Source organism: Lontra canadensis, unplaced genomic scaffold (genome assembly GCF_010015895.1).
Source record: "Lontra canadensis isolate GAN:19392208 unplaced genomic scaffold, GSC_riverotter_1.0 scaffold58, whole genome shotgun sequence".
Classification (NCBI taxonomy): domain Eukaryota; kingdom Metazoa; phylum Chordata; class Mammalia; order Carnivora; family Mustelidae; genus Lontra; species Lontra canadensis.
Window position 1 is genome coordinate 1,566,057 of NW_022631052.1, and position 26,718 is coordinate 1,592,774.

Sequence of the window (26,718 nt, forward strand, 5' to 3'; positions counted from 1 at the left end):
TAGTAAGCCTGTTGGGTGCCCACACAACACGTGATCCTTCTCCCTCTGAGCTCCGTGGATCTGACACAAGACTTCCATTGACACTGGAAAGTCTGCAAGCCCCTCCCAAGGACAGTAGAATTTAGTAGCGTTTATTACAAGACAATAATGTTTGGCAGGGCACAGCAGAATTTGGCAGGACAGGGTGACTGGGCACCTCTGAATGGTGGGAATTGGCTCTGAGGCCCCTGTGCCCCAGGTTCCAGCATCTTTTAGCTCCCCACGGGCTGGCTTCCCCATCCCCAGGTCCTCCTCTTCTGCTTCTTGCCTGGTGTCCCTTCGCAGTTCACAGCTGTGTCTTTTTGCAAAGACCCACCACCAACAGGACAAGCTTGAGGCAGTGGATGCTGCCGCTGGTGATGATGGGAAGTTGGTGAAGCCCTTGGGTGGTGACCTGGGGTTGGACCACGTTTTCTTAGATGTCACTGAAAAATTGAGAATAATTGCAGAGAATAGACATCCTCCAAGTAATCCTCTTCCTATGCAAAAGAGAGTCGACAACAATAACTTCTTTCTAGCCAGTTAGTGAGATAACATATACCTAAAAAACTCCCCCCAGGGCCCAGAGGAAGCACTCCATATGTGCTATTAGGATACATATGATTCGTTGGAAAAGCATAGAAAAGCATGAGGATCCTGCATCTGGGTCCTGGTGGGGAGTCTGAGACAAACACCGTTCCTGCAAAGAGACTCTCTCCCCACCCCGCCTGCCCCTGCCTGGAACCAGCCCCAGGCAGGGAGCATGCTGGGGAGTATTTTCATAGCCCCTCGCCGCCTGAAGACAGCCAGGGTGTCACCAGCAAATAAATGGGCTCATCCTCTCCTGCTGAAATTGGCACGTCCGGCGTGGAGCGTCGATGATTTATTTACCAGTGACAGTTCTGCTCTGGGGTGGAAGTGCCCTGGTTTGCTGAGTGGTTCATTCATTTGTCTTTGTTGGCAGTGCGGGCCCATGGGATTCCCCACCTCGGCTCCCACCAGGGCCTCATTCCTCCCGTATCTTGCTGCTCGTGCTGAGGGGGGTAGGCGTGAGGGGCTCATGGTGTGCTTGTCTTCTCACCTGCAGGAGCACCCTCTTGGGTCTGCTTTGGGTGGGGGGGATCCCGGGGGATGATGCTGGAGGTGGAGGGAGGGCCTATGTGACCTTAGAGAAACCACCTCTTACAATCATGGACCTTTTTAAGATGCCACAGGAATCAGACTGCTTCGGACTCAAATGCTGTCTCTGCTGTTTATTAGTTGTGTGGCCTCAAGCGAATGGCCTGACCTCTCTGATCCTTGAATTCCTCATCTGTTATGAGGGAATAATACCCATTTCCCCGCTCTCCAGTGAGGATAGAATACTTACAGCACCTGACACGTAGTAAAGTGAGCCTATCTTTATCCTCATTATTATTCCCCTGGGCTCAGAGCTGCTCCTGGAGAAGAGGGAGTGTTCCCTTTAGGCTTTTGAGGTATCAGAGCTGGAAGCAACTTAGACGAAAAGCCAGAGAGCTGAGCTGAAGCTCTTACCCCCTACACTTTCTCTGTGTGAGCTCTTGAGGCCAAGTATCCAGAGCCTTTGTGTCCCCATCTGTCAAATGGAAAGTATCTGGTTTCAAGAGCATTCTCAGAAGATCGATTTTCTTCTCCCCTCCTGACTTGCAAAATGCTTTACGATATACGAAAGGTCGTGATCGTCATTATGTGACATGGATTCTCATCAGGGACACTCCAGTCTCTGATTCACGAATAGGGTAACAGGGGCTGAGGAAGTGCGGCAACTTGTCCCGACTCATATTCATTCATTTAACAAATATTAATGGAGTGCCTACTGCATACCGGCTACTGTTTTAAGTGCTTCAGATAGATTGATGAATAAGACAGGCAAAACATATCCCTGTCCTCATAGAGATTACATTCTAGGGGTAGGACACAGATAATAAACAGTGGAAATAAGTAAGTAAGTACGGACATTATATAGCTTGTTAGAAAGTGACAAGTCTTATGGAGAAAATAGATCATGACAAGGGGGCTCAGGAATGATGGATGAAGGGGGCAGCCTGCAGTTTTAAAGATGGTTTTCGGGATGAACCTCATTGAGAAAGTGACAACTGAGCGAACGCTTGAAGGAGAAGAGAGTGTCAGCCACGCAGATGGAGGAAAAGCGTCCCAGGCAGAAAGAGTAGCATGTGCAAAGGCCCTGAGGTAGCAGGCAGTGTACCTGAGGTGTTCATGGAACAGAGAGGGGTGGAGTGGGGAAGGGTGAAGTTGGAGGGCCACAGAGGGAATGCAGTGTGTGTGCAGAGAGACTCCTTTAGTGTTTTGTAGCCATAGTAAGGACAACAGCTTTTACTCTGAATGAATTAAGGAGTTCTAGGAGGGTCTGAGTAAAGTTGAGTCATGGTCTGAGTAATATTTTCCCAACATCACTGCGGCTGTTGTGGGTGAATTGACTGTGGGGTATCCATCAGCAGGTGGATGTATGAACAAAATGTGTTCTATCCATATAGGGAGATATTATCCACCCATAGAAAGGAATGATGTTCTGACACCTGCTAAGCCATGGATGAACCTTGAGGACATGATGCTTAGTGAGAGAAGTCAGACACGAAAGGACAAATACTGTATGATTCCATTTTTATGAGCTGTCTAGAGTAAGCACATTCACGCAGATGGAAAGTAGGTTAGATAGTCCCAGGGACTGGGAAAGGGAGGAATGGGGAGTTTTGTGCTTAATGCCTATAGAGTTCCATTTGCAGTCATGAAAAGGTTTTGGAAATAGATAGCAGTGATGGTCGCACAAATTGTGAATGTCATCAATGCCAGCGAATCACACATTTGCAAAAAAAGGGGGGGGTTAAATGGCAAATTTTATCATATATGTTGTTTACCGCCATGAAAATAGTTTTAAAAAATTAACTGTGGTGACAATGGAAGAAGTGGTCTCTGCCGTAATCTCTGTGGGCTCAGATCAAAGTGGGAGGTAGAAGAGGTGAGGTGCCCAGATGCCGGCTACACTTGACAAGTGAATTTCCTGACAAGCTGCAGGTAGAGCCAGTGGTTCCCAGCACCATGTAGGAACCTGGGTCTCTGGAACCTTCCCAGGGACCCCAGGATCACAGAGAGCCCTTCCAGCCCCCAAGCCTTCCTGTTCCTGGTCGCCCTGCCAGGACCGGCCGTTGGATTCCTCTCGTCCTTCGGGGCACATGGTGGTGACTGTGTAGAGTGGAGGTTCTGGGCTTGAGCCATTGTGGATGTCCACACCCCCCCCAACCACCGCTGCATCCTGGGCTGGAGGCTCAGCTCCGAGTTGGCAGTTCCCCTCTGTTTGTTGCATCACTCTGGTTGTCTAGGAGATGAGCCCAGATTAGGAACGGGGTGGAGCAAGGTGGAGCAGATGAGCTCAGAGCAATACTGTTGCTGTTTGCACGAGGGACCTTAGTAACTGGCCAGAGAGGGGCTGGCAAGTACCTCCCGAATTCAGGCACCATGGACAGGGGATCCTGGGGGTACTGAGCGTGGGTTATGGGCTCAGACTTGCTGGGTTTGAATTCCAGCTCTGCTTCCTCCTTCCTGTGTCACTTTGGGCATATTGCTTCCCTTCTCTGATTCCGCATTTCCTGCCGCTGGGATGATACTACCCACCTCCTGGACTTCTAAGGGTTACACGATAAGCCAATGAAGGAATGTTGGAAAGTGACCACAGCTAGACAAATAGGACTCACATGACAGAGGACATCAGAGTATGGACAGTGCCTGGTGACCAGCTAACAAGGAGGGGTGTATACTGATGCCATGTTCTAAAGAGGCAGAGAGGGGCGCCTGGGTGGCTCAGTGGGTTAAAGCCTCTGCCCTTAGCTCAGGTCATGATCCCAGGGTCCTGGGATCGAGCCTCACATCGGGCTCTCTGCTCAGTGGGGAGCCTGTTTCCTCCTCTCTCTGTCTGCCTCTCAGCCTACTTGTGATCTCTGTCTGTCAAATAAATAAATAAAATCTTTTAAAAAAAAGAATAAAGAGGCAGAGAAAAGGAGGGAGCAGTTTGCAAGGGGAGATACTGAATTCTTTTATGCACATGTGGAACTTGAGAAGCCCCTGCATGGAAATGCCCGGGGGGCATTTGGAGCTTGGGAGAGCTGATCTGGGCCAGAGAGAGGGATTGGGGGTGCTAGCTTAGACAAGATGGCTAGTGAAGTTATGGGATGTGCGTTCTGATCCCAGGGAGATGCACGGGGAGCTTAGGACAGACTTCTCAGTACCCACTGCATGGGATGGTTTCAGGGGACAAAGGAGCAAAGGAAGAGGTGGAAGGACTTGCCCAGGGTCCCAGAAAGACTGGATGTCCAGGAGTCACCTTGCAGGTGTCAGGGGAGATGCCACGTGCCCCCCCCCCCACATCTGTCCTCCTCCTTCTCTCTGTCCCTGTCCGTCTCTCACTATAATAGCAGCTGGTGTTTGTCATTTTCAAGGGAAAGAAATAGACTTTACCTAATTTAGGGGAAAAGGATGTGGTCTAGCTTGTATAATTGAAAGGGAAGCTAAGCACGGGACCCCAAGAAGGACAGGAATGGGACCACTCCAGGGATCTAGAAAGTTAGAAAAATGAACATCTCTGCAGGGTACTGTCACTGGGATGAGTCAGTTCAGCTATTTTCCATCCCTGGGTCCCTGCAGAAGTTTCAAATTCCCACGAGGGAGGCCCTGATGCCTATAGCTTGGGGCAGGGCTCTTTGACGGAAAAGCCCCGTGAAGCTGCAAGTAATGGGTAAGGAGACTGCAAAGACATATGCAGGGGCTGAGACGGGAGGAAAGGGACCCGGATGCTGTCAGGCAGAACCCATAGGTACACAGCCCCGGGACCTGCATGGAGACGGAGCTTTCGAGATGTGGCTCAAAGGGCATTCCCGGAGGACGTGAGACTTGAGCACAGATGAATGTGATTGGGCGACCTGATTCATTCATCACTACCCACTTACTCCTGGCAGGATCCCAGAGGGATGCGACAGAAGGTGGGACAGGATAGCTAGGCAGTATATTCTCTATACCGAATATTTGGAAAACCTAGAAATGCACTAAGGAAAAAAAAATCGAACACACACCTTCTTTAGAAAAATGACAACTTTTATGCAAATTTATAGCAACGATTTTATATTCGTAAATGGGGGACCATACATTCAGATTATGGGAGGCCAGCTTTTCCCTTGTATTGTTTCTGTGACACTAAATCATCTTCGGGAGCATGAGAGTTAATGACCGTGTACTTCTTCCCATTGCGTGGAAGAACCATCCCTCGTCCTGTTAACCCCGCGTAGCTGAGTCATTCTGTCATTTCCAGTTCTCTGTGAGTGTAAAGGCAGGAGACACTGCGGCTGTCTGCTCAGATTTTTTCCACACCTTCAACCATCTGTGCACACCTCCACTTGGCTTCTGGGTGGGTTCGTATCTGACTCTCTGCAGATCCACCCTGGTGGTCCCGAACCACTTAGAACCACTTTGCTCACAAGGTCAAAGAGGCTGATGTCTGCATCCCCCCCCAACACCTTCCATCCCTAGGACAGACCTTAGCCAACGAGTGCTGGTGTGGAAGAATGACAGCCCAGATCCCTTGACTAGGATGGGACACATTCTTTTTTTTTTTTTTTTTTAAAGATTTTATTTGTTTATTTGACAAATAGAGATCACAAGTAGGCAGAGAAGCAGGCAGAGAGAGAGGAGGAAGCAGGCTCCCTGCTGAGCAGAGAGCCCAATGTGGGGCTCGATCCCAAGACCCTGGGATCATGACCTGAGCCGAAGGTGGAGGCTTTAACCCACTGAGCCACCCAGGCGTCCAGGTTGGAACATATTCTGATCTGCTCCCCATTCCTGTACGGTGCGGCTGACCCACAGCCTATAGCAGAAGTGATGTCATGCCATTTTCAAGGCTAGATCACAAAAGACATGACAGACACGACCTGTCTTATGCTATCTCTGGGGTGCCTTGCCCAAGGGAAGCTGACTGCCATGTCATGAGGACATTGAACCATCCCTCTGGAAAGGTCCACATGATGAGGGACAAGGGTCTCCATCCCACAGCCATGAGAGTGAGCTCGGAGGCAGCCCCTCCAGCCTGGTTAGACCTCCAGATGACCATACCCCCGGCGGACATCTTGACGCATGTAAAGAGACACTCAGAGCAGCACCACTCAGCTGAACTCAGCAGAATTCCTGAAACTTCCAAACTGTGCCGTAATAGGTCTGGTTTTAGATCCGTGCGTGTTGGGGCTTATTTGTTATGCAACAAGAGCTGCTGGTGGCCCCTTCCTTTTGTGGGTTCACGATGCACAGTGGCAGACTAAAGAAGGATGTTTACGTTGGCCGACCCTGGCACTTTGCAAAATTACTTGACTGTAGCACCCACAACCACCCCGCTCCCTTTTCTTCTTATGGAACTCCTTTGGGAGCTGCCAGTCTGCTGTGAAATCGTGGAAATCCCCAGAGATTCTCCATTTCTGTCACTTCCACAAAGACACGATCTGTCCTCCAACGACTATGTCTGTGCCAGCTCAGAGCTCAGGGTCTTGTGGGTGTGTGTGTGCACAAGCCTGCACGGCTCTTGGCGGTGAGCTTTGTCATCCTGTCCGCTGTGGGTTTTATAAGCTGTCACTGTTAGAACCAGAACAAGCCAGTCTGTCACGCAGCTCTGACAGAACACAAACAGGCATAGGAAAAATGAAATCGTCCCGTGGTAGTGGGTCACGAGGCATCGTTTCCAAGACAGCTGGCCTTCGCCTCTCCTTTGCTCTCCTCTGTTCCCCTCTGCTTTCCTGAGCTGCTGAGGTGGGGTCTTCCGTAGTTTCCAAACTTTCTGCTGCCCTTCCCAGCCACCCCTCTGGGCGGGGCGGGGGGACATTCAAGGTGGAAATGAATGAGTCCCCCTTTAGAGATAAAGAAAATTATTCGCTTTCCCAGAAACAATCCTGCCCATCCCACCTGCTCCCTGGCTTAGGAACACAGTGGTCTGGCACTAACTAGTCGGCCTGACTTTAAAACTGTCCTAGTGACTCAGCCACTTCCCGGTTGTGGGACCTTGAGCCCATTTCTGGATCACTGCAGTTTGGCTACAGGTTAAATGGAACAATGGCTGTGAGGAGCAGAGACAATAAACTTTGGATAATGCTATTAGTATTAATACTAATCCTTTGGGTTTCAACTTGGACATCATTTCTTCCTGGAAGCTTCCAGCCGCCATTCCCAGCCTATCTGGGCAGAGTCCAGGCCTCCTCTGGGCTGCTCCAGGGCAGCCCCTGTCCCAGGGCCCTGTCCGCCGGTGGTCCCTAATTTTGCCTGCAAATGAGAATCCCCTGGGGAGCTTTTAAAAAATATCCCTGCCCAGGTTCCACCCCAGACCAATAATTTCAGAATTTAAGTATTTCTGTAATCTTTTTTTTTTTAATTTTATTTATTTGTCAGTGAGAGAGAGTAAGAGAGCACAAGCAGGGGAGTTTTGAAGGGAGAGGGAGATGCAGGCTCCCCACTGAGCAGGGAGCCTGATGTGGGGCTTGGTCCCAGGACCATGGGATCATGACCTGAACCGAAGGCAGATGCTTAACCAACCAAGCCACTCAGGCATTCCGTCTTGAAGTATTTCTAGAACATGAGCTTACCCTTACCCTTCCCTCGGGCCACAGAGGGGTGCTGGAGGCTGGGTGTCTGGGCTCCAGCCTAGGAGAGAACCCCTACACCTCCATTCAGTACCTAGACGGGGAAGAGCATGAACTCAGCCAAGCAGCCTTGCCCACCTTGTGTCTATACCCAGTTTCTAAGTCTTCCAAGGAGGGAAATGCTATAGTACACCGTCAGCGTGTTCTCGGCCTCCTCCCTGCCTCCCTCCCTCCCTCCCTCCCTTACTGTTGTCTTAAAAAAAAAAGAGAGAGAGAACCTTCTGCACAGTTTTGCAGATGATGACAGTAGCTGATATTTTGAGCACTTGTTATGTCCCAGGGACTGTGTGAACCACTCAGGGGCTACAACCAGCCTTCTATTTCATTAAAAATGACATAATTCAGATGTTGAAGTTGCATTGGCAGGTTTCTCCTGAGGTACAATAACAGGTTCCTTCTTGGGCAGGGAGTGGGCCTGGCCACTGAAACTATGGAGATATGGTGTCTCCTTACCTCTAGACCTCTGACAATGGAAAGCAAAATCCCTTCAATGCTCCTAATTTCTGCTTTTCTTCTCCCAGACAGAGATGATGGGGACTGGGAGGCGGGTGCTGGGAAATTTTCCACTGCACGTATGGACCCCAGACTGTCCCGTAGTTCAGTAACCCACTGTGGGTCCCTGGAAGACCCCGGATTCAGTTTTTCAGGAGGGGCTGGATTTTCAGGAAGGACCCTCCACTCCTTACCAATTGTGGACTTCCCCTGTATTAGCACCAATAGGCTGAGCGCGCACGCACACACACAGACACACACACACCGCCCCTCCTCTTAGCCCTGCATCACCATCACCCAGTCTGTGGATAAAGAAATGAACACTTGCAGAGGTCAAGGGACAAGGTCACATAGGTCACATGTAGTGGCGCGCAGCAGAACTGGGGTCAGCACTCAGATCACTGCTGGCCCCACTGCGTCCTGATCTCAGAGCCCCGTGCTCATTCCTGCCCTGGGACCTGCTATTTTCTTCTTGCCAGAGACCCCACTACACCCATGAGGGCAGATTCCCACATCTGTCTTGTTCTCCAGGGACTCTTGTGCTGCCTCATACAGGGTAGGCTGGGCAGGATGGGGTGATATTCCAAATCTTTAACAAATGGTAGGGCCAGGACACTGACTGCTCAGAATGGCCATGGATCCAAAGGCACCCACTTATTCCCAGAGGGACTGGCAAGGGCAGGGGAGGGATCTGTGTTTTAGAGTGGAGGTTTTTATTATTATTCAGTTGTGGCCAGGCCAAAAGATCAGGAGAGGTGGCTGCCATTGAAAAATATACCCTGTTACACTCACAGATCCAAGAGGAGATGGCTTGCCACTTTGCAGGGGGCCCCATGGAGAAGCACGAGAGGCAGTTACGAGGCAGAGTGAGCAGGCCTAAGTGGGAGCAGGAGCTTTGACTGTGGTTTCTTCGCGAAGGAACCCATGAGGCAGGGTAGGCAGGCTTAGGATTGGCTAGTTGGAATAATTTCGGCCAGCTTTGGGGCACTGGGGCTGACTCCTGGCGTCTGGCACCTGACCTTTGGATGATCATGGCAGGTGGATAGTGGCTCAGAGAGTTAAGTATGTGATGAGAATGTGGTTGAAGCGTGGGCTCTGGGTTGGTTGCTTTTCCTATGAGATGTGTGCCTGCAGGTGAGTCCTTTAATATCTCTAGGAGTTAGCCAAGCTTTGAAGGGGTGCTCCCTTCAGGGTCAGCAAGCCCCCAGGTGATCAAAGCAGCAGAATAAAAAGAAATGCTTACTACAGGCGAGGACAAAGGGGTCACCTTGGAGGCTCAGGAGGTGTTATTTATCAAGCGATAAATACTGAAGTATTTCAATATTTGGACACCTGGCACCAGCGTACCTGGGCATACAGTTGAATTGGGGCCGAGCCTAAAGAAAGGCACTCAGTAAATAAACCTTAAATTGCTCACTTGGGGGGCTGGGCCTTCAGTCTCCCTCTTCCCCGTATCTCAGTTATCCCTGGAGAATGGCCAGGGAGATTCTGTTGCACTTGGCTACCCTTCCCTTTCCCACAGGAGCTTCCCAGGTAGCTCACATCTGCTTGCACTCGGAAATCCTGGAGCTGGGGGTCCGGTGGATTGACCTGGCTGTGGACAAGGTGACTCAGCCTGCCCTCAGCAACCAGACATCAGGTCCCACAGCCAGCCTGGAGCCTCCCACCCCTTCTGACAAATCCCGGGCTAAGGACAGTAGGTGGGAAGGGACCTTGCAGCAGCCCCACACCCTGCCAGGTCCAGGTGTTGGCTCATTTAAGAGAGAGTATTGATTTTCACATTATGATGCACAACTCGTGAGGCAGTGGGTCGGGGGTGGGGAGAGGGAGAAGCCAGCCGCTGATTCTTGGAATTTATTTCGAGACACATTAATTTGTTTCCTCCCTTCAAGGTCAAATCAAGGCATCTCTATACATCACCGCTGGCAGCTGCTGGCTGGCAGGCATTTGGGAGGGGTCACAGGTGGGTTGCAAATAAGACTTTCTGGGGAGCTGGGACAAGGGAATGGGGTGGGGAAGCATCATCGTGGAAGTGAGGGCTTGGGAACAATGCTCTTCCATTTGGTTGGAGATCACCCATGAAGGGCCAAGTCATCTATTTTGATGGCAAGGCTTGTGTGTCTAAGCTGGAAGCGCTTAGGACATAAAGGAGCCAGGTTTCCGGAGTTTGAGATGGTGCCTTTGGCTTAATTTTCCCGGGTGACCCACACTTACCATTCTTTCACTCAATGCATATTTATTACTTGATGTACCAAACGTTGCTCTTAGCACAGAAGGTGCGGACCATAGGCTTTCCCCTCTCCCCACTCAGGGACTCACCATTCATAAGACCAGAAGTAGCAAACACGGAGATCATAGTTTTGTTTCCCTCTCTCTCTCTCTCAGCTGCCCCTCCCAGTGTAAAGACACAGGTTCCAATAGTCACACCTGGTGGGGGCCCCGTAAATATTTTGTTGGACAAACATCAAATGAGCAGGGATTTTCCCCCTTGACTCGAATGATTCCTCCTCCCATCCTGGAAAGCAGAGCAGTCAAGGTCAGTTTGGGTTTTTATGATTTTATGTTATGATTTCTGCTGCTGCACAGAGACCCAAGTTGTTGCATGGTATGCTGTGTGGGGACAAGGGTAAGTGAGAGGGGACTCTGGCTATCCTCGTGGCAGTCTGAGCTGAGACCCTATACAAAGAGCCAGTGAGGAGGTGTAAGGACCTATTTTACTGTCCCTGCTCCCCTTCCCCCAGGGGACTTAAAAAACAAGTCCTGGAAACCAGCTCCAGGTGTGGAGGCCAAGAAAAACAAGGCTGTACCCACCTTGAGTCTGGCCCTGACATAAGTACAGCCATCTTGGCAAAGCAAAAGCCGGCACTTTGCACTGTAGGAGGGGTGGTCGACTCCATACCCTAACAGAGGGTCCGAGAGTAATCGTGGAGAGAGACAACAGCATATCTAAAGTTCTGGCAGCACGAGAAGACTTGTCTGGTTGGAGGAACGGAGGGAAGTTAGGTGAGGCTGGGGGGTGAACATGGGGGTTAAAGTAGGGTGGAGAGAGACAGCCCGAGGACAGATCCCATAATGCCTCTCAAGTATGGCAAAGAAGCTTGTACTCAATCCTTCTGACAATGGACAATGGGGAACCATAAAAGGATTTTAAAATGGATCCACCTTTCACCTGGGCTCCTGTGTTTTCTTCTTCAGGTGAGGCCCCTATCCCACCTGCCCCCCTACTTACTCAAGTGCTACAACCCTGTCCATCTTCAAGTCTGACCAGAGCACTACCCTTCTTTCTGATAAGCCATCATCCCAACCCCCACCCCCCCTGTAAAGCCCCAGCTTGAAATTCCATCTCTTTTCTTCCCACAAGGTGAATGGACTACTGAAGCCATGCCTATGTTTTCTTTGTTGAGAGAAAGGCCAAACAAGGTCCTATTTCATAGTTAGTCTGGAGTCAGATTGCCTGGGCCCCTTGCTTACCAGGTGTGGGATTTGGGCCAGTGCCCTTAACCCTTCTGAGCCTCAGTTTCCTTATCGGTCAGGTGGAGATGAGAGTTGAACATACCGCAGAGAATTGCTGAGCAATGGAACTGAGCCGACACATGACACTCTGGCATGGTGTCTGGTACATGGGAGCCCCCGAGTGAGGGACAGGCCTGCTTTTATCTGCCTTTTCCTGTTAAGGGTCTGGGAGCTCACATGGGCAGGAATTGTGGCTCGTTGTTCACTATATCTTTGGCTTCTAGTACAGGACCCAGCAAGTAGGTGTTTAGGAAATAGTCACTGACTTCTGTGGCCATTTGGGGATTTAGAGATGCCCTTGAAGATGGCTTTGCAGCCCATAAGCCCCTCACGAACTCTTCCAAAAGCAAATGTCCAGGTTCAAGTTCTGCTGTTATACTGTGACTCTCCAGTTAGCATCAGCTTCTTCATTGTAAAATGAACGTCTGCTTAGGGTGTCATGGGGATTAACTGAGATTGGCTATAGGGGTAGAGCATGTGGCCCCGTTTTGCTCAATGAAATAAAAGGGGAATTCTTCTGAGAGCTTCTGGAAAAGATCTTGCTCACTGATAAAAGGGAAAGCCAGATGAGAAGACTTTTTTATCCCTGCCTTCTCTTCGGGTACATTGTCATATGAAGATGAGGTGATTGGAGCTGCTGCAGCCATTTTGCAAACATGAGGATAAATCTTGTAGACTTTGTCAGAGATGGCAGAGGAAAAAGATCTCTGGGCTCTTAAGTGGCATATGAACTGAAAAAAAAATTACTCTGAAATCACTCATCTCTAAATTTCTTGAAAAGTTAGACAATAGATGTTTATGTCATTTAAAAAAAAGATTTTATTTATCTATTTGACAGACAGATCATAAGTAGGCAGAGAGGCAGGCAGAGAGAGAGGAGGAAGCAGGCTCCCTGCTGAGCAGGGAGCCGGATGCAGGGCTCCATCCCAGGACCCTGGGATCATGACCTGAGCAGCAGAAGGCAGAGGTTTTAACCTACTGAGCCACCCAGGTGCCCCGTTTATGTCATTTAAACCATGATTTGTTGTATATCATTATTTGTAGCTACAAGCATTCCTAATTCATTTCATATCTCTAAATAGTATAGAGTTTAGCATTCCCCATCAAAAGAAGCACACAAGGCTAAGAACATCAGCTCTTTTATTATTATTATTATTTACTGTTATTTGCCCCTAAACAACAGCACAATTCAAATAACAATGACACACAAGTCCCACTCATATACATAACACCACTAGCCTGCCTGCCAGTCTGTCTGGCCTTTGCTTGGTTCCTGGTGGAGCTGTTTGGAGACAGCCCCCTCTGTTAAAATCTCAAATTGGACATAGGAGGCACAAGAAAGGGGGCGGCGGGGGATTTAGCCAGAGAATAAATGGGCTTCCAGAGTCCCCGGGGCGTGCCGGTTTGGGAACATGCTATATAAATGCTTGGCTGAGGAGCAGAAGGCACTGTTTTCAGGTGGCTGTTGGATAAATCCCATACGGGGAGGTAAGACCTAGCTACCCCGCCCCCCTTCGTAGGCCAGCACTGCAGAAACACAGTAGAGTGAGCTAATGGGCTCCATCCACCAAACCATACGGCAGGCATGGAAAGTCGGAACCCAGAACAGGAATCTGGGTGACAGGGAGGTCCCCAGAGAGAAGCAAACTTTGCATTCGCTGCAAGGGAAAATACAGTGTGAAATGTCATGTCCCCTACTACCTGTTTTGCAACTACAGAATGTGCAACATTTTCATCATGAGAAAAAAGGTAAAGAAAGAGAATCCCCCAGCATTTTGGCCTCAGGCAACTGAGCATGACCTGCCAAATGCTCCATCCTGTGGAAACGCCTACTATTACCCTAGCCAGGGAGTCCGTGGTCAGTCCACCCCCACCCCCAACATTTTAGTTACACTAAATCTATGAATTCAGCTAAAGTCATGTACTCTGGAATCAAGGAAGCCCTGGGGATGGCAAGGGAAAAAGATGGGCCAAGACTGGGGTCTTAGGAACAGGTAACTTCCCGGCTGTCTTGGGGAAGCTCATTGTTGAAACTGCTCTCTCCAAATGGTGAGTAAGGGGGGACCTGGGGAGCTTCGATGATCAGCAGGCCCTCTGGGGAAAGCGAGGCAAAGACTGTCACGGGGTCCACCTCTGCTGGAAGCCTAGGAGAAGCACAAGGCATCATTCATGTATCATGTTTCACATAGCGTAAGCAAACTTTCGCGCATTTGGAAGAAAACAGCTTTGATACGAATTTAGGCTCTGAGGGCATACAATGTTGGGTTTGAATCCCGGCTCTGCCTCTCTCTAGCTGTGCAGTCTTTTTTTTTTTTTTTTTAAAGATTTTATTTATTTGACAGAGAGAGATCACAAGTAGGCAAAGAGGCAGGCAGAGAGAGAGGGAAGCAGGATCCCTGCTGAGCAGAGAGCCCGATGCGGGGCTCGATCCTAGGACCCTGAGACCATGACCGGAGCTGAAGGCAGAGGCTTTAACCCACTGAGCCACCCAGGCGCCCCACTAGCTGTGCAGTCTTAGCAAGGTCATTCAGTTGCTCTGATTTTATGCCCTCATCTGCAAACGGAGATAGCAATATAAAACGTGTGTAGTATTTGAAGGGAGGTGAGAGTCTGAACAGGCTTTGCAAATGGTAACATGGTGTTCCAACAGTAACTTACAAGATCTCTGTGGCCCAGACCTTTGGTCTTTGGTTGAGGTCTCCACCCACATTGGACACCCACATTGGACCCCCACGATCCCTTATAGAACGCAGAAGGTGTGAACTCACAGCAGGTAACACGTTTCCATTTGCCACGTGCCTGCTGAAAGTGCTTTACTACAGAATGCGTTACTGGTGAATTATTGCTGGAACTGGCTGGCCACATAGCAACATTCTTTCCCATGGTTAGAATGAACCTTGATTTGGGCCACAGCTGAAGTGTCTCTCTTAATAGGTCCTAACTTCTCGGTTCCCAAAACATATTTATAGGAAATGACCCGGCTAGAACTTTATAAAGAGCCCAGAGTGGTTCATAGGTAGGAATTAATATGCCCATTGCACAGAACACTTAGCAGAGACTTGGGGACATCAAGTGACAGGCTCAGTCAGCCTCAAAGGGATTTCTGAATCCAACTCTGGTTCTAGTTTTGAAGGTTTTGTTGTGTTGTTGTTGTGTGTGTGTGTTTTAATGATTTTTTTATGGTTTTGGGTGAAAGAGACAATCTGGGACATGGCTTCTTCAACTAATTACTGGAATGGTGAGAACATGTTCGTGGTTTCACTGGGATGCCATTATTTATAAAGATTATGAAAACTATGACCTTCTGAGCACTTTCTACATGCCAGATAGTTCACCTAGTTATCATCTGCTTTAGTTGTTAACAATAATCCCACCAGGCAAGTTCTGTTACTGTCCCCACGTCCAGACAAGAAAACTGAGGCCAGAGAGGTGAAGTGACTTGCCCAAGGTCACAATGCAGGAAAGAAGCAGGTGGGAATGGAATTGGAATCTTAGCTTCCAAACTCAGAGCAGATGATCACGATGCGCCAGACTTTTGAGCCAAAAGGGAAACCGGGAGGGTTGATCAGCATAGACCTTTCCACTGGTCCAGGATGGTCCTGCCTTTAGAAGTACAGAGGTTTTGATGAAAGAACCAGGCCAGCAGGCAGACCCATTCCTGTCCAGGGCAGGATCCTTCCTGGAGGGGGTGGGGAGTCTCTGCTGTGAGTAGCAACATGTAGCCACATGAACGGCATCGGACCCAGGAGATTCCTGCTAAATCAGAGCAACAGAGATTAACAAGGGGCCCTCTGGGAAGGAGCGAAGAGAAGAGGGAACTTGGGCAGAGGCCAAGTCAAACTTCTGAAGCACAGAGGAGGCCAAAAGTCTGGACCTCCCTCCCACTGCTGGGGACAGGCCAACTCTGTTTAACTATTTGCCTGCTAACCCCATAGCGCACCTGGTGCGATGGGGCAAGGCCCCTGTGATTCAGAGCACGGCCTTTGCAGGCAGGCAGACCTGAGTTCGAATTCTGCTTCTTCCTGACTCTATGACCTCAGGCTAGCGAGCTGGCTTCTCTGAACCTACCTCCTTATAGGAAAAGTGGGTTAACGGTTTCTACCTCTTAAAGTAGTGCAAGAATTACATGGGACAATGATGTAATTATCAGTGCCTGGCATACAGTAAGTGCTCAATAAGTGTTAGCCTCTGCGTCATTACTACAGTCACCGACTGTTCAAGTGGGCACCTTGATGGCTGTGTATATTTTAGCCCAAGTTGTGGTATCACCAAGCCAAAAAGGTCAGAACCCAAAAGAACCTCCTCTTTTGTTAAGGACAATGCTCTCATATTATACCTGGGGAAACTGAGACCCAGAGGCGGGAACAGACTTGTTCAAGGTCTCTCGCTAGGTGACCTGTACATTGAACCTCCATGGTGGGAAAATTATTCCTCTTCCATTCTCTTTCAGTCTTTCCATTTCATCCAAAGGAAGTTCTCAGCTAAGTGTTAACACCCTTAGCCTCTATCCCTTGCTGTTTTCTGGTTTTTTTTTTTTTTTTTTTTCTGTTTTCTGTTTTTAACGGAGAGAGAGAGAGAGTGAGCTGATCTAAGGCTTGGACCCTTAGGCAGACAGTGCTACCTATTCAATTGCATTTTTCTTTCATTGCAGTTGTTTTATGATTGCCCTCTTCAGTGAAGATTTTAGTAGGAATTTAACTTTTGCAAAAGTGACCTGATCCAAAAGAAAAGAAATCTTAAGCAAATAATAATATGGGAACCTAAGCACATAAGGCAAAAAGTAGTTGAAAATGGTCCGTGAATGATTACAGTCTAGTCTCTCCTAATCAGGTAGGAAGGCCATGGGCTTTGAAGGTGGGGAGACCAGTGTTCAAATCCCAGATCTGGCTCATTACTAGCTGTGTGACCTTTGTGGGATTTCAGAACCCCTCTGAACTTCAGTTTTCTCATGCAGAAGATGGTCTTAATAATACTACTTCATAGGATTCTTTTAGGGCTGAAATAATATTAAAACTAACCCCCTCTTCCATGGCTCTTGACACACTGCAGATGTCAGTAAATGGCAGAACAGATATCTGGGAAGGTGTGGAGCAAGGATCTAAAGTTTGCTTTGACTCTGAGCATCTTCCATTGATGATTTCCTGAGTCCCCTGCTTCCTGTCCTCCCACCCAAGCTGGGTGTGGAAAGATCCCATCTATAATCTTGCCCTGCCCCCAACCTGACTGGCAAATTCCAAGACCGCTCCTGCTCTGCCTCATTGGTCAACATGGCGCCTTTCACACAGGGATGGATGTGTTGAGAAGAACTTCCTAGCCTTGGCAAAGGCAAACAGCTGTAGCATCCTGCCTGGGAGGAAATCTCCAAGGGGCTCAGTGTGGCTGAAGGAGCCTCCCTGTCCTCTGATGACTGGAGCTTTTCCTGGGAGAGGAAATGGAGCCTCCTGAGAGTGGGCCTGGGCCATCCTTGGTGTCTAGAGTCTGGGCTGAGCCAGGGGGTCCCAGGAGGTCCTGGCCGTTCTCATGTGACTCCAGCCTGGCGGAATTTTTTAGTAATATTAGTCCCCACGGACTGAACACTGAGTCTGAATCCCATGCGAAGTGCTTTACATGTATCCTCTCATTCTCCATCACAGCTCTGTCCATGAGGGAATGTGGGGACAGAAGCTCAGGGCAGTTCACGGACCTGTTCCAAGTTACCCACTTTCTCTATCATGGAACCAGGCCTCCCTACATCCAGAGGAGTTTCAAAATACTTAGCAGCTGGCCCAGCGGGACAATGACCCACCAGAATGGATGGATACGCGCCATAGTGATGGAGGAGGGTGTTGGGGACCCCTTGTTGCTGGAATGTCAGGGAAGTGTGGGGGGCCTCCCTGGGGGCAGGGTCAGGCTGGGCAGGGTGGTTAGGGAGGGCGCTTAGGGGGCTCAGGACAATGGCTAGTCTAATATTTTAACAAGTAGCTCTGTCAGCGGCTGGACCCCAGCTGTGCCTTGATGGCTTTAGGCAATTCTGTCTGGTCAAGTCACTCCAGCAAGCTGCTTTCCCAGAGCCCTCGGAGATGGAGAAATCCACATTTTATAAAGATGATTAACCCCCTGACTTCTTTCCAGTTCATTCCCTCCCACAGCGTTGTCCCGCCTGAGACTCCATCCTGACGCCTTATCTGAGTCTCTTCCAAGAAACAGCAGCTCCACCTGCACCCCCCCCCCCCCCCCTTTCTTTCCCTCTCACCCTCCCAGCAGTGTTTCATCTGGCTGTGGGTCTTGGGGATGGCAGGCAAGCCAGCGAGCGGGAAGGAAAACAGCCGTTCGCCTTATCAGGAAGCGTCCATGGGCTTCTAAGAACTCCAGAGGCGCTGGGCGGGTCAGGACTGGGTACATGGCAGGAGAGACAGGACTGCGGAATCTCTTCCAGATCTGGGACATTTCGGCCAGGGATAGGTGTGGAGTAAAGACTCAACACCGCCACGCACAGTAGTAACAACAAACACCACTTATGGGAACCTACTGTGCACTGGTGGCCGTGCCATGATTTCATTTCCGTTTCCGTTGGTTACTCCGGAATCAACAGCCACCCGATCGCTTTTATAGGTGCTGAAGGGCATCCCTTGCTCCAGGCGTGAGCCCTGTGTCCAGGGCTCAGGGATCGGTTTGGGGCTGTTCTAAATTCGAACTGTAAGGACTCTGGGCAGGTCGCTTCCCCTCTGGGAACTTAGTTTCCCCATCATACAAGGAGGGTCGTGTCTCTTCTGCCCGCTGCAAAGATTAAATGCATTGACGGGGACAAGACTTTGGGGCCAGAAGTGGATACGTACATAGTAGAGAGCTGCTGGGGAGGGGGTGTGTCTGGGAAGAGGATTTCCCCATCAGCCCCTTGCCCTTGCCATAGGCTCCCTCCCTCCAGCTGGCTGGCCTTGATTCACTGGCCCAGCCTGCCGGTCTTCCTGCTGCTGGCCTGATTCCCCAGGCTCAGCTCTCCCCACACCCCTCTGCAAAACCTGCCCTTCATGCGTCCTCAGACTCCAAAGCCCTCCAGGGAGGAGACCGTGGTGTCGGGACACCTTCCAGCTTCATTCCCTCAGGTGCTCTAGGGAAGGCAGCCTGCTTTCCCGTGGTAGGACACTTAGAGCAAGCAACCTTCGCAAGATTCTGCTAAGCATTGGGCACCAGGGGAGGGTCTCTCTTGACGGTGATGGAGATCCTTCCTAAGCCTGCCACGTGGCTCAGCGAGTGCCCCAATTTTCATGGCATCACAGATGTGTCATTTGGCCTCTCGGACTCTCCATCTGCAAAGTGGCCTCGTTGATGCCCACCTCACAGGGCACTGAGCCGGTGTGACGACCTCATTTACGCACCCGCCTTTCTGGAACCCCATGGCAGGTTTGCTATGACACCTTCTCCACTTTAGGGGTGAGGCTTGAATTCCCTGATCTGGGGCTTGTCTTGAAAGAGAGATGCCTAAGAGGGAGTCGCTCCAGATCTTGGGTCCCAGACAGGACCCGCTCCTCTACCCCTACTCCAGAACCCACACCACCAGGTAACTTACTGGATTTTCTTTGTGAAGTTCTTGGAAACGATGCCACCTTCTTGCTGCTTCTCTTCGTGTTTGCCTAGAATAGAGAGGAATGCCGCGGGTAAGCATCTATGTCCCAGGGACTCCGTCAGGCCTCAGGCTTGGGTTCGACTGCTGCCCCAGCCCCTGCCCCACCCTTTGGCTCAGGGCTCAGTCTGGAGACACCAGTTGTCTGAGCAATCTCACCCCTTCCCCCTAGACAGCCAGTCAAACCAGAAGGCTAGCCTCCCAGGAGGGCTGGTAGAAAAGAAGCGGGGGATATGTGTTGATGGCTGGCTTGCTGTCCAGTGGGCTTTACAAAGCTCAGACCTTTCCTAGCTTTGAAGGTAGGTTTCCTTCCCCTTTGGTTATGGGGGCGTAAGTGATGAAGCCCAGTGATGGGTCCACAGTCTCCTAGCAGATGCATGGCTCGCCTGGGCTCTGAACCAGCTCTCAATGACTCTGTGCTTCGTGCTGGGGTCTCACACCCCTCTTCCTGGCCCAGCTTGTGATTAGCTGAGCCACATCACCTGTACCTAGAACAGATGAATTGCCTAGAAATGATGCTTCAATCTGCTAAAACAAACAAACAAAACAAAAACACCCTGAGTCTCCAAAGGCGGGGGGGTCTCCTTAAGAAATAGAACACTAGACACCACAGATTTGAAATGCCACCGGCCCCACCTTCTACAGGGCAGCAGGGGAGGGCAACTCTTCTTTCTTCAGGAAGAAAAAAGATAAGATTACAGGAAGGTGTGAGCCCAAGCTGGCTATCGCCTTGCAATTTATATAGCAACTTCTGAGCCTCTTGGCTGCTTCTCACTCTTTTTTCTTTTTTAAATGGGGAGAACCTCTAATTTCTCTCTCTCTCTTTTTTTAAGATTTTGTTTATTTATTTGAGACAGAGTAAGCACAAGCTGAGGGCAGGGGCAGAGGGAAAAGCAGACTCCCCGTTGAGCAGGGAGCCCAATGTTTAGCTCAAACCTTGAACCCCGGGATCATGACCTGAGCCCAAGGCAGATGCTTAACCAACTGGGCCAACCAGGCACCTCTCTAATTTCTCTTTAAACAAACCAGATCAGTGCCCAGTGGAGCTTTCCAGCTCCTATCTTTATTTGTTCTTATCTGTGGGGTCACATTCCCCAGCCAAGAACCCTCATGCACACAGGGACACCCTTCTGAGAAGCTTTGGAATACAGACTGTAAATAACCTTGTAGGAATTTTTTTTTTTTCCAGCCCAGGTTTTTAAAAAACTGACAATTTATAGGTGATTACCTTATTAATTGCACTTCTTATTATTCACAATTTCTTTATTAATGACTTTGTTCTGGTTGTAAGGCAATACAAACATACCCTAGAAAAATGTAGAAAATAAAGAAGTACACGATCGGGGCCCCCCCGAGGAAACCACATTTTTTGGTATAAGCTCCAGAGTTTTCTTTCGAAACCACATTTTTGGGTATAAGTTCCAGACTTTTCTTTCTGTGTTACTTAAGCATGCATAAATGTTATATAGCAGAGATGAATATCATGTATTTTCACAAATGGGATCATATTTTATGTTACTCTCAAAACTGCTATCTCTTGCTAACACGTGATAATTTTTTCTATGCTGTTCCAAATACCCTCCCACAACATGACTTTTTAATTGTTGCACAGTGTTCCACTGTAGGGAAATTTAAGTTCATTTAGCCACTTCATGACTTTTGGGCACTGAGACGGGTCTCTGACCTTGGAAAGAACCTCATTGCACCAAACTTCCTTACAGCTGGATCTTTGCATCCGGCCTGATGACTTCTTTAGGATAAATTCTAAGTTCTGGAATTTCTGAGGCTCCGTGTGTATAGCTAAACTGCTCTTAGGAAAGGCTGCCTCCATTTTTTCACTCGTGGGTTGGGCAGAAAGGGGTACATGGAGAGGAATGTGTTTTTAAACCTGAGTGTCTGGTTACCCAGAGGACGCTTTGCTCTGAAGGTGCTGTTGCTGGGAGAGTTGATTTGGAAGCTTTGGAATACTTGGAATGCCAAGTCCATGAATACCAACTGTCCAGCCCTAACCCAGGCCTGTGGCCAGGGGAGCACTGCCTGTTCCCTGACACCCTCCCCAGAGCCTGGGCCTCCAGAGGCCTGCTTCCCCTGGGGACCGGCCAGTGCCTCTGACTCAGCCCTTTTGCACACTTGGTGTCCTGAGAATGAGAAACAATAACGAAGATCAAAAGAATAGTAGTAGCAGACTCCTATATAGTGCTTCTATGGAGTCAGCTACCGCCTACCCCCAGCCCCTGGCTATAGCTGCTTCTTTAATTTTCACAATAACCTTAGAAAACTGGGACTTGTGGATGGGGGATGGAAGTTCAGAGAGGTTAAGTGATATGCCCAGGGTCACACAGCTTGGAAGTGTTGGAGCAAAGTGATGTAGGTTTTGGACCTAGCACATCCCGATTCCTCTCTGAGCCTCAGTTTATTCTTCTCTAAAATGGGGGTGACAACACCTTCCTAATTATTGGGTTGCTGAGCAAATGAGAATGAGTCACAGAACTGCTTTGTAAATTGTAAAAATGTGTGAAGGCGAAGGTTTGTGGCTTATTTTGATGTCTGGAAAAAGGACTGCTCCTGAAAGGCTAAGCTTGCCTGTCCATGCCCTGAAAATAGGGTACTGGGGTTAGGGAGGGGAGGCTCTCTGAGCAGGCGCAGCTCCAAGATTTCCATAAAGAGGAGCCTGGTTGAAAATGGATGTTGCTTACCCGAGGCTCATCTTGAAGCTTAATTTGCATATAATTTGAATATCTATTTATTGGGGCAGCTTAAGGATTATGAGTGATTTTTAATTTCTTCTTTTGCTTTTCTATCTCCATTTTCTATGGTGGAAATATTTTATTTTTGTAAACAGAAAAAAGGTAATTATGATTCTTTTTTTAAAAAAGAACTCATCCAGAGGCCAGGGCAAGCCAGAGGCCCCTCACAGCTACTATTTTTCCAGCATGCCTTAGAGAAATGTAGGTGCCAAGAAGCAGGCATCAGCACTCTGGGGAAAGCCGTTGGCTTAGCTAAAGAAAGAAAGTGCTGTTTCCAGGGGATTCAGAGGCCCTGGGATTAAGGAGAAAGGGGGTGGGCATAAGGCCTCTGGGTTTTCCAGTTCCTTCTTGGCCAGGACCTGGCCCAGTGGCCCATGAAGAGAACACTTCTTGGCTGGAGGCTGCAGGGTAGTAGGGGTGGATAAGGCATCATGGAAAGCATCTAGTCTAGCATTTTCCAAATGCTTCCCTGGAACTAGACACTGAGATGTGGTCAGATAAGACTGGGCTGCCTCCAGAGATCCACAAACTACCCTAGCAAATTCAAAGCTCTGATAAGTCCTGCAATGAGGAGACCTGTTTATAATTTTGTTTCCTCTGGCTCGTTTCTAAAATTCTGGACCGCCTATCCTGCATTCTTAGATACCTACTGATATCTTAAAATGTACCCTTTGACAAATACTGATTTAGATCAACTCCTCCTAAGTAAAATGGAGACCCAAGATATAGTGGGGTTTGCCCAAGGTAGTATAATCAGAAGAAAATCTAGCCATCTTGACTCAGAACTGTCTAAGCAGCCTTGGCTCTTTGAATCGCAGACATGTGCCATGGAGGATGGGGGTGTGTGTGCAGATCTCAGGTGAGTTACTATCCCTGAGTCTCAACTTCCTCACTTACCAGGTGGGTATCACAAACCTACCTACCCATGTTGCCTTGGGAGTCCATGTGAGGAACCAGGGAGCCAACATACGTAGGCATTGAGAGCCAGGTGCTTGAGGAAGAATAGGTCTGTCGTTATGTGATGTAGGATTAAAGACTGGATCCGATTTTAAATGGAGCCCCGATATCAATCTGATTTCTTAAATCCATTTTCTGAGAGTCTCTGTACGTGCCCTCAAGGGGATTTGGATTCCCTCAAGCTGAGGTTGCTAAGTGCACACCTGGGAGGCATTTTTATAAACTTAAAAGGCTTTGTCTGCCTTACAGAAACACCTAACAACCCTATTTTACAAATATGGAAACTGAGGTTCCATGACTTGCTCAAAGCCTCATGCAGAGCTGGATTAGTAAAGTGCTTAGCCAGGATCTCAGCCTGGAGCTGCCACAGCCCAGTCAAAAAGAAGCACCTAGAAAGGAGAATGAAGGAAATACCTCCCAGAGGCCTCCTAGAGGGGCCACAGGGCATGGGAAACCCTCTAACCTGGGGCGGAAGACTCTGGAATCCTAATTAAAGCAAAGATGGGGGAGGTGGTGGTGGTAATCCCCATATTCACAGAGTGCCAGATGGAAAAACTCTTACTCGCCCCATCTCACAGACTTTCTGCACTTATCATCATACACTGTGTATTTTTAATGTTCCCTACGGATTTGCAGGGCTGATATTACGCTCCCCATTCTTCAGATAAGGAAGCTGAGTGGGAAGACGTTTCTTGTCCTTATCCATCTGGCCGGGCCGGGATTTGAACCCAGGTCTCAGAGAGCATCTACCATTTATGGTCTCCCGGGGCCTTGTGCTGTGCCCAGCATTTTTTTTTTTTTTAAGATTTTATTTATTTGACAGAGAGATCACAAGTAGGTAGAGAGGCAGGCAGAGGGGGTGTGGTGGGGAAGCAGGCTCCCTGCTGAGCAGAGAGCCTCATGTGGGGCTTGATCCCAGAACCCTGGGATCATGACCTGAGCCCAGGGCAGAGGCTTAATCCACTGAGCCACCCAGGTGCCCCTGTGCCCAGTATTTTAATAACAGCTGCGTCACAGCCATGAGAATACTGATCCCTTGTGTCCCAGGCAGCAGGTCTACACTGGACACACATCGGCTCATATAATACAGCCATCTTCCTGCCGTGTAGCCACTGGAACCCCCATTTCCAGATAAGGAAACAAAGCCCAGAGAAGATAAACAATTTGCCCATCCTGCTGGGCCGTGGCAGAGCCCGGTTCAGAACTGCAGCCAACTTGGAAAGGCCCGGCTGAACCCCTCCATCCACACGTGGCCCCAGCGTGTCTCGTGGACCATCACATCCGGCCCTGGCCTCTGATGTTTGTAATTCCACCCTGCGAGGCTTTGAAACTACCCCCACGCACGGCCCTGCCCTGCCGGGCTTGTCTCTGCCCAGCCTGGCTTTGCAATGGCTTTTATTGATTTTCTGGCTGGGAGCCTGCCAGGAACACACTCTTTTTAATGGAGCGTTAATTGCGAGGGAAGAGAGAGGAAGCCGTTTCTCTGCTGCCAGGCTTAATGGGGACTGAGCCTCCTGTCTCCTCTTCCTTTCTCCCAGGCTGGGAGGTGGCTCAAGCCCTGGGCCTGGAGTCCTGGGCAGGCCCAGACTCTTCCTCCTGGCTGCTGACTCATGGCGTGACCTTGGACAAGTCCTGCTTGGGCCTCAATCTTCTCAGCTGCAAAATGGGAGTAGACAGGCCCTGCTTCTCAGGGTTGGAGTGAGTGAGGGTTGTAAGAGTCTTAGCCCAGTTCTTGGTAGCCAGTAGGTGCTCAATAAACCATCAAATCAATTTTGGCCTCCTAGTTCCCAAGGCAGCCTGACTTAAATCTATGTGGCCATGGGCAAGTTACTTTAAGCTTTCTGTGCCTCAGTTTCCTCATCTGTTAAAAAGAGGACACAAACAGCAGCCCCCCCCCACCCTGTTGTTTTAACTGAGCTGCTACAGGTAAAGTGTATAGTATGGGGCGGGGTAGACAGTAAGCGCTAACCAGGGTTGCCAGTTAGTATCGTTACTGTGACTACCATGCCTCAGTTTCCTGTTCTGGGACAAGGGGAGGTGTTCCTCTTGAAACCTGTGCTGAGTATTAGCTCAATCATGGCACACCCTTCTACCCTGTGCTGTGCCCCTGGGGTGTCGGACGTCCTAGCTCTTATCTTTATATTTCTTCTCTGTTTAACTTATTCTTTATGTGAATTTTTTTTTCTGTCAAAACACGTGCTGTGGTTTCGTTTCCTTACCTCTACTCTGACTGGTACAGCCCCCAAAGGCCCCCCCACAGCTGTGTCGGGTTGAGGTGGCTCCTGGAAGCCCGGACAGGAGTGCTTTTCCATAAAGATAACTTCTGTGGGCTCACTGGGCCGCATTCCTGAGCCCTGAAGTCACCTGTGTCACACGCTGCTGTCACAGCTCACCCTCTAAGGGAACAGACGTTCTCTTGGCTGTTCCCGGGCCTGAGGCCTACACCCCTCTCCTGGGTTCTCTCTCACTTCTGCCCCTCACTCACCGGACACCTCCACGTAGCCGTCCTTGGTCTTCACCATCAGTTCCTCTGGCTTAAAGCTGTGCACGTTGACGCACACTTTCCAGGGCTCCCCGGGGAAGGGTGGGGGACTCCTGCCCTCCGCAGGGACCCCAAACCTGGCTGTAGCTGTCGGCCCCCGAGGCACCATGCCTGACCTCAGGGTCCCAGGCCACCCGGGGGAGAATCGAGGCAGGGCCCAGTTGCGCCATGAGGCCGTCAGGTCGTCGGGGAAGGGGTCCATGCCAAAGTCATCATCCAGCAGGCGCGAGGGGAGGGACGAGTCCCGGAAGGGGTCCCGGCGCAGGCGGCTTGGGTAGTGGCAGGAGAAGGGCATCTGACCATCAGCCATGGCTGCTGAGCTGGAGGGGAAACAGAGGCTCAGAGAGAGGGAGCCACCTGCCCAAGGTCACACAGCAAGGTGATGTGGGGGCGGCTGGCCCTCCGAGCTTATTCTTCAGTTTCAGAAAATGCTGAACCATCCACTGCCAAGGACAGAGGGGGTTTACCCGGCTGGGGTCCCAGCCCCCAAAGGCACTCCAGAGGCGACCACCAGCCGGCCCAGCAGAATTCCAGAGGGCCCCTCTCCGTACTGCCTCACCGGAGATCAGCCAGTCACTGTCCTCCCAGGCTGTCCAGGCTCTCAGCCAGAGCCGCTGAGACGTCTGGAGGAGCGTCAGCAGCTTAATAAACCCAGGGACTCGGGCCTAGAAACTTCTCCTTGCTTCTCTTGGGATCAGAGCCTTCTATTTATTGCCGCTTGGGGCTGGGGGCGGGTTTTGCCAGTGCCTCCTGTCACAGGAGTATTCGGAGGTGATGAACCAGTCCCTGAGAATCCGCTGAGGGAACAGCTGGGCTCCCAGGGGGGCGGGGAGGGGCCTTGTCGTCCTAGTCCAGCCAGCCTGTCCGGACACTCTCCTCCCCCGCTGGGCTCAGCTCCGCCCCCCTCTTCCCTGCTCCCTCCCCCGAGCCACCTCCCCACCCTCCCTGCAAAGGCTGGCTAGGCTATTAATAACCTTCTGCCTGCCAGGGCTCAGGTCACCCCAGGAATACCTTCTCCAGAGCCTGCTGCGTTTCGCCCCCCTTGGGGTCCTGCAGAAGGAGAGGAGAGGGATGGGAGCCCAGTGGATTTGAAGGCAGGTGGCCTTGGGCTGCAATCCCTACTTACAACCTGACCCGGGGAGCTTGCCT

The 26,718-nt window shown here is 50.1% G+C and overlaps 1 protein-coding gene across 1 annotated transcript; it reads right to left on the reverse strand.

The window, feature by feature from the left end:
- Window positions 1-12,846: 12,846 nt before the first annotated feature.
- On the reverse strand, window positions 12,847-26,377 carry HSPB8 (heat shock protein family B (small) member 8). The gene is made up of 3 exons (XM_032876173.1): window positions 25,513-26,377; window positions 19,270-19,333; window positions 12,847-13,867 (listed from the first exon to the last, which is right to left on the reverse strand). Exons 1-3 carry the CDS (start codon window positions 25,877-25,879, stop codon window positions 13,708-13,710), a joined length of 591 nt encoding a protein of 196 aa, XP_032732064.1. The 5' UTR covers window positions 25,880-26,377; the 3' UTR covers window positions 12,847-13,707.
- Window positions 26,378-26,718: the final 341 nt, after the last annotated feature.

Bases quoted from the DNA above. Each gene is read 5' to 3' on its own strand.
- HSPB8 (XM_032876173.1), bottom strand. From the start codon at position 25,879: ATGGCTGATGGTCAGATGCCCTTCTCCTGCCACTACCCAAGCCGCCTG. The intron at 19,334-25,512 runs GTGAGTGAGGGG...TCTCTATTCTAG, and splicing joins CGGCTACGTGGAGGTGTCCG to GCAAACACGAAGAGAAGCAG. The intron at 13,868-19,269 runs GTAAGTTACCTG...TGCTTCTCCTAG, and splicing joins AACTTCACAAAGAAAATCCA to GCTTCCAGCAGAGGTGGACC.